Raw genomic sequence first — 7,204 nt, forward strand, 5'->3', positions numbered from 1 at the left:
CGAGACATTAAGAGCTTATTGCATTATCTGTCATTTTCTTACAATAACTCTTAACGTAAATCTAGTCCAGACATTATGGAAAAATTATCACGCTTTAGTTCAAATTTCTCCTTAAAAAAATATTGAAGATACAAATACATAAAGATTACGAGCCATAGTTTCCATTTAAAATTAAGTCACAATAAAATAACAAAGACAGACAACAATGATTTTCATACCTGATAGATCAACAAGGGAGAGAAGTGAAACGAGATAAGAGACACATACCTAATCATACATTTATACTTGTACTCTGACATAATCATATCATTACATTATCTTCATCTACCTTAACAGAAATCAACCAACATAACTAATCGATTTTAGATAATAAACACCGAAGAACAATGACAGGAAAAAAAAAATGTCAAAAAGGATACAAACAATTCACTAATAAAATATTACACCAAATCAAACCCTAACATGACATACATCTCAAGCCAACGCACCCTGGTTAGCAAACTGTCAAAAATGGTTGGACCCTTGACCAATCCTATGAGCCTATATATTATCAACAAGCAACTGCAGCTTCTTGTTCAAGTTCAGGTTCAGGAATTATGTCATCAACTGAGGGTGTGATGTCATCAATGGAGGATGTGATGTCATCAATGGAGGGTATGACCAAGGGACTTTTCTGGAACTCATTTCGTAGCTGCCCGCAAGCTGCACTTGCATCTAGACCTCGTGTCTGACGTACACTCACTGTTATTTTACGTGACTCCAACATCGATTGAAATGCATTGATCTGCAAATAATTTAACTCAAAAATGAAACTTGTTTTTTTCTAAACAAGACATGACATGACAGAATAGAACATGATAAAACAGATTCTACTATGTTTGACATGCATTAGACTAATACTATGTTAGTTGGACAATAATTTTAATTTTTTTGTTCCACCCAAAAAGGTGGAACAAAAAGTTAACTTTGGACAATAATTTTAATTTTGGACAAAAAGTTAACTTTGGACAATAATTTTAACTTTTTTGTTCCACCCGAAAAGGTGGAACAAAAAAGTTGGGACAAAAAGTTAACCTTGGACAATAATTTTAACTTCTTTGTTCCACCCAAAAAGGTGGAACAAAAAAGATGACTTTTTATCCCACCCAGAAAGGCAGATACGTACCGCTTTTCTGTAAGGGCGCTTATATTCAGTGCCGTCTATCGGGTTAAATGGGATGAGGTTCACATGGTATCCTGGTCCCCACTGGTGAAGTAATTCTGCAAGTTCTTTCGCGTGCTCCACGTCATCATTGACTCCGGCTGTAAAAAAAAAATTGACTTAATTTTGTTTTTAAAAAATGCTTAATTGCAAAAGAATATAACTAAACACAAAATTATGTACCTAAAAGTGTGTACTCGAAGGATACACGTCTACTAGTCTCATGAAAATAGTCCCTACAATCCTTCATAATTGCCTCTAGAGGGTATGACTTGGCACTTGGCACAATCTTTTCTCTTAGTTTTTGATTTGGAGCATGAAGACTGAAGTACATAAAAGAAAAAAAAAAGATTAGTTTAAATTGTGTAAAATTATGGAAGTATATAGTGATATGTAAAAAAGTATTTATTGTTACCTTAGAGCCAATGTCGATTGAAGTTTATGGGAAGCAAGTTTCTTGATAGTGTTTGGAACGCCAACAGTGGAAATTGTCATCATCCTTTGACCTATTTGTATATCCTTCAATCCAGCAAACAACACACATTGTTAACCTGACTTTTTATAATAGGGAAAATGACTTAAAAGCCCAACGAAGTTTCCAAACCATTCAAAAAACCCCAATCATGTTTTGTCTGTTCAAAAAAACTCAACGAACTTAACATTTTGTCTAAAATGTCCAACAAAGTTTCAAACCGTTCAGAAAATTCCAATTTTGTTTTGTTTAAGTTCGTTGGGTATTTTTTGAACCGTCAAAACATGATTGGAGTTTTTTAAACGTTTTGGAAACTTCGTTGGTCTAACAAGTCATTTTTCCAATACAGTAATAAGTCACGTCATCTGTTTCTCTTATTTGATTTTCGAGAAAGTGTAACTTAGTTGGGCTTTTTAGATAAAATGTTAAATTTGTTGGGTTTTTTTGAATAGACAAAACATGATTGGGATTTTTTAAACGGTTTGGAAACTTCGTTGGGTTTTTAAGTCATTTTCCCTTTATAATAACAAGAAAAGGAGAAAACATGTGGACATTGATTGAATAGATTTTTTTTTTTTTTTTTTTTTAAAGCAAACCTTGTTCAAGCATCGGTGAGCAGCAAGGACTTCTTTCAAGTTTAACATTGGTTCACCCATTCCCATGAATACCACATTAGTAACCCTATTGTTAAAGACCTCTTCTATTGCCAACACCTAAAAGTAAAACAATAACTTAGAATACAAAACAGGGTGTACCAAAAAGTCAACTAAAAGTCAACCTGCTCAACAATTTCGTGGCCCTTAAGGTTCCTTGAGAAGCCGCCTTTTCCAGTAGCACAAAATGAGCAGCGTAAAGGGCAGCCTACCTGTATAGTCAACAACAACGAGTACATGGTCAACCGTAATTAAGAACAATAAAATCAACCATGGTGGAAACTGGAAAGTGGAAAGGGGAAAGATCACCTGTGATGAGACACAAGCTGTAAGGCGAACAGAACCTTTATCATCTGCTACTGGTATGCCGACAGTTTCCACCAGTCGATTATCTTCCAATTTTATCAGCAACTGAAACATAATCGAAGCAATGAATATGAAACATGAATACATGAATGAAGTGAATTTGATGTAAGGAATATGAAGATGATTAACCTTGATAGTGCCATCAGCTGCAGTTACAGAACTATGCACAGATGAGCGTCCGACGACCCAACCAGCTTCTTGGAGTTCAGTTCTGAATGCTAAAGGAACTTTTATAAACAAACAAGAAACAATTAGATTGAAAAAAGTCAAAAACCATTGCTAAATCTTCACACTTGTATCGAGATATCAATTGGTAAACTGAAATCGAAATAGCAAGGCGCTTACTCTGGCTGAATTCTTGAATTTCCTTGACCCTTCGTTTGTACAGGAGATGATGCAACTGTTTGCCTCTATAACTTTGCTACATCAAAAGAAATTCAGAATTTGATTGAAATGACAAACCTAATGATACCCATCATTCTTCGTGTGAAATCAATTGAATTTTAAGGGGTTTTCAGTATATACCTGGCCGAAGTCAGTAGCTAGCTGTTGAAGCTGTTCCTCTGACATTCCGAGAAGCACGTTCGAGTCTGGTAGCGAGGCCTTTATCTTGGTGGTAGTGGCGGCGGCGGCGGTGGTGGTGGTGGGGACAGTGACGATTGTGCGAGAGGAGGAGACGACGAGGGCGCGTGACCGGGCAGCACGAGCCAGTGGTGTTACGGAGCACATGAACTGTAGCAACGCCATTGATGATTGATAAACCTTCGCCAAGCAACAAAACCTCGGATATTGGATATTTCAAGCCTGTCCCAAATCCTAACATTTATGTAAACGGCGTCGTTTTAGTAGCATTCTATCATTTGAAATTAGGCTTCCAAATTCTTTTTAACATCTAGATGTGTATATGGGTGAAATCCATTCCCGAAGCGGACTGAACCGAAACCATTTGGAACCGAAAAATAAAAATTCAAGGAACCAAAAAAAAGAAGGGAAAATAACTTAGGAGGGTAACTACTTCTTATCTTCACGTATTAGCAACTTCTTCTTTTTTGTACATAATAAGCAACTAACTTGTTTTAATTGTTTAAATTACACTAATATTACCGGTTAATACTTGTTTTAACCGGTAACTCAAAGGGAAAATGATTTAGGAGAGTAACTACCTCTTCTCCGTGTTTACATATTGGCAACTTCTTATTTTTTGTACATAAGAAAGCAACTAACTTGTTTTAACTATGTAACATCCCAAAAATCATGAACAAAAATTTCGTTTTTAATTTAATACTAAAACCATAATTGTCAAACCATTAATTTAATATTCTGGCATCGGGCCCCGCCCGGCATCAGGCCTCGTCTGGCATCGAGCCCCGCTCGGTATACATATCTATCTCTCTTAGGCCCCGCCCACTAAACCCATGCAATCATATAACATGCTAACATATAAAGAAACATACTCTACCGTAACCTTGTCCTAAGAAACATACTCTGCTAATAATGAGATACGAAACTTCGTCCGTACTCAACTAGTTCCAGTCAGGGCTTCAGCAGTGCAAGGTGAGTCTCCTCACTGTGTGAATGGGTCTAAGGCCACAATATCGGCCCATGTAGTCTATGAGTAGGAAGACTCGGGGGTTAGCCCTAGGCATTGTATGTTAGTATGTTATTCCAAACTAAGGTCCGATGTCGAGCGGGTGCCCGAGGAATGTTTGCATGTTAGATTATACTTGATGTCTGTGTGATATTTGTATGTGCCTGGTAAGGAGGTGAGTGTGGGCGAGGTCCCATATCTCATCACTAGCTGAGTACGGACGATGTTCCGTATCTCATTATTAGCAGAGTATGTTTCTTAGGACATGAATATAGTAGAGTATGTTTGTTTATGTGTTAGCATGTTATATGATTGTATGTGTTTAGCGGGCGGCGCTCGGAGACAGGCGGGGCCTAAGAGAGACAGACCTATGTACCGAACGAGGCTCGATGCCAGGGAGGGCCTGATGCCAGGCGGGGCCCGATGTCGGAGTATTAAATTAATGGTTTGATAATTATGATTTTAGTATTAAATTAAAAATGAAATTTTTGGTCATGATTTTTGGGATGTTACACAGTTAAAACAAGTTAGTTGCTTTCTTATGTACAAAAAATAAGAAGTTACCAACATGTGAACACGGATAAAAGGTAGTTACCCTCCTAAGTCATTTTCCCTTTGAGTTACCGGTTAAAATAGGTATTAGCCGGTAATATTGGTGTAATTTAAACAGTTAAAACAAGTTAGTTGCTTTATTATGTACAAAAAAGAAGTTACCAATATGTGAACACGGATAAAAGGTATTTACCTTCCTAAGTCATTTTCCCAAAAAAGAACTTATTTATGAAGGTATCGGTACCGGTGTTCAGGTATAGAACCAAACAAAATCGAATTAAAGTCGTTTTTGAGCCTAAAAAATTAAGTCTTATAGAAAATCAGCCCAACAGCCTCTGTTTAGAACTATGTAACTCAATCGGTTATTAACCAATTAATGTGGTTCTTGAGCCTAAAATGTAACCAAAACAGAAAACTAGATTAGAAAAAAAAATCAATTTATTTGAAGCTTGTATGAAAAAGCTATGGCTATTTAAAGTTGGTTAAAAATTATGTATAAACTAAAAACAGATCAACTCCAATAGTCTTTGTTTATGGTTGTGTAACTCAACTAATGCTTAACCGATTAAGGTGGTTCTTAATCCTAAAATGTAGCCAAGGCAGATAACTCAACATGGAAAAAATAATCAGTTTATTCTAACCTTGTATGAAAAAAAATATAAGGGTTGTAATATGGAGTGACCCTTCAAATTCAAGTTCCACACAGGTTATTCAAACTCATATTATCTATATTTATATCTATATCTATATCTATATCTATATCTTACATACTTATAAAACTTGCATTTTCCCTTGAATGTCATGCATTTGAAACCCCCACAATAATTTGCTAAAACCTCATGCATTTGAAACCCCCAAACCTTTTCACCTTCTTAATAATTAATCACACATAATCAATGGTAATTCATATGAGATAATAATTTGCTAAAACATCATGCATTTGTATGGTATTAGAACATGTTTGAGTTTTTGGGTTTTAAACTTTAGTAAATGGGTAATCCGTTTGATACGTTGGATTTGAAGCTATCTTATTCGAATTACCCGAAACAAGAGATAAATTAATAATATATGTGCATGCATGTTTTGTACAAGCCCCAATCAAAATACAATATATCATGATCATACAATTAAGTGTGTCTTTTATTCCATTTTTGGCCTTATAACAAAAATTTGTTTACGTGGCGAAGAAAGAAAATTTGAAGATGAATATTTAGATTGGATGTTTATATAAGACCTCATGCATTTGAAACCCCCAAACCTTTTCACCTTCTTAATAATTAATCACACATAATCAATGGTAATTCATATGAGATAATAATTTGCTAAAACATCATGCATTTGTATGGTATTAGAACATGTTTGAGTTTTTGGGTTTTAAACTTTAGTAAATGGGTAATCCGTTTGATACGTTGGATTTGAAGCTATCTTATTCGAATTACCCGAAACAAGAGATAAATTAATAATATATGTGCATGCATGTTTTGTACAAGCCCCAATCAAAATACAATATATCATGATCATACAATTAAGTGTGTCTTTTATTCCATTTTTGGCCTTATAACAAAAATTTGTTTACGTGGCGAAGAAAGAAAACTTGAAGATGAATATTTAGATTGGATGTTTATATAAGATTTGTTTTAAATATATAATATAGATATAAATACACCCATGTGTGTCAAATACAGCTTATCACAAATTTAATGTTATAAACTACAATATAACTCAAAGTGGTTTTCCAAATATAATGTTTATACAATAATATAATATATTAGAAGAATACCATATAGTAGACGAATCTCACATGTTGTGCAGAAAATTTAGTTGCATAGATAATATATTATAATTATATTTCATTTAAAATATGTTAGGGTCATTTGGTTATTACATTGTTATATTAGGCACTATAGTCTCATATATTTTGAATGACTCTTACAAAAATGATGTCCGTAATTTGAATATAACGTAATATCTTATGATGTTTATTGAATGATATTATGTTCGATTGAGCACATGGTAATTGGAATCAACTTTATTATAGTTAAAAAATTTAGCTCCGTTTTTTTTTCAGTAGTTCAAGAATATGATTTTTTTATATTAACTTAAAATATGTCACTATCTTAAAATAGATTGAGAATGAGATTTTTTATATTTACTTAAAATACGGCACCATTTTCTATTCAATAGTAAAACTAACAAAAGTCGTTAAATATGTATTTTTATGAGGTTCAATATAAATAGACGACCACAAATAAGAATCCATATATAATCAATTATCAATTAATTACATTAAATACTAATGTGTACATAAAAATTACATTTAAAATTTTAAACAAATAGTAAAAAATTTTCATTATTTATTATGATAAAAAATC

At 33.8% G+C, this 7,204-nt stretch overlaps 1 protein-coding gene across 1 annotated transcript; it reads right to left on the reverse strand.

The window, feature by feature from the left end:
- Positions 1-243: 243 nt before the first annotated feature.
- LOC145017863 (Radical SAM superfamily protein) lies at positions 244-3,478 on the reverse strand. Its single transcript, XM_078975817.1, has 10 exons — positions 3,218-3,478; positions 3,038-3,113; positions 2,822-2,919; positions 2,636-2,737; positions 2,452-2,538; positions 2,270-2,386; positions 1,617-1,720; positions 1,385-1,524; positions 1,166-1,302; positions 244-784 (listed from the first exon to the last, which is right to left on the reverse strand). Exons 1-10 carry the CDS (start codon positions 3,437-3,439, stop codon positions 551-553), a joined length of 1,317 nt encoding a protein of 438 aa, XP_078831943.1. The 5' UTR covers positions 3,440-3,478; the 3' UTR covers positions 244-550.
- Positions 3,479-7,204: the final 3,726 nt, after the last annotated feature.

Source organism: Lactuca saligna, chromosome 9, assembly GCF_052625555.1.
Source record: "Lactuca saligna cultivar CGN05327 chromosome 9, ASM5262555v1, whole genome shotgun sequence".
NCBI classification, from domain to species: Eukaryota; Viridiplantae; Streptophyta; class Magnoliopsida; order Asterales; family Asteraceae; genus Lactuca; species Lactuca saligna.

What these genes read in the sequence shown, in the direction of transcription:
- LOC145017863 (XM_078975817.1), bottom strand. Translation starts at nt 3,439, where the DNA reads ATGGCGTTGCTACAGTTCATGTGCTCCGTAACACCACTGGCTCGTGCT. An exon ending in CTCACCGATGCTTGAACAAG is followed by an intron (nt 1,721 to 2,269) that starts GTTTGCTTTAAA and finishes GCTGGATTGAAG; the next exon opens with GATATACAAATAGGTCAAAG. An exon ending in AGCGCCCTTACAGAAAAGCG is followed by an intron (nt 785 to 1,165) that starts GTACGTATCTGC and finishes AATTATTTGCAG; the next exon opens with ATCAATGCATTTCAATCGAT.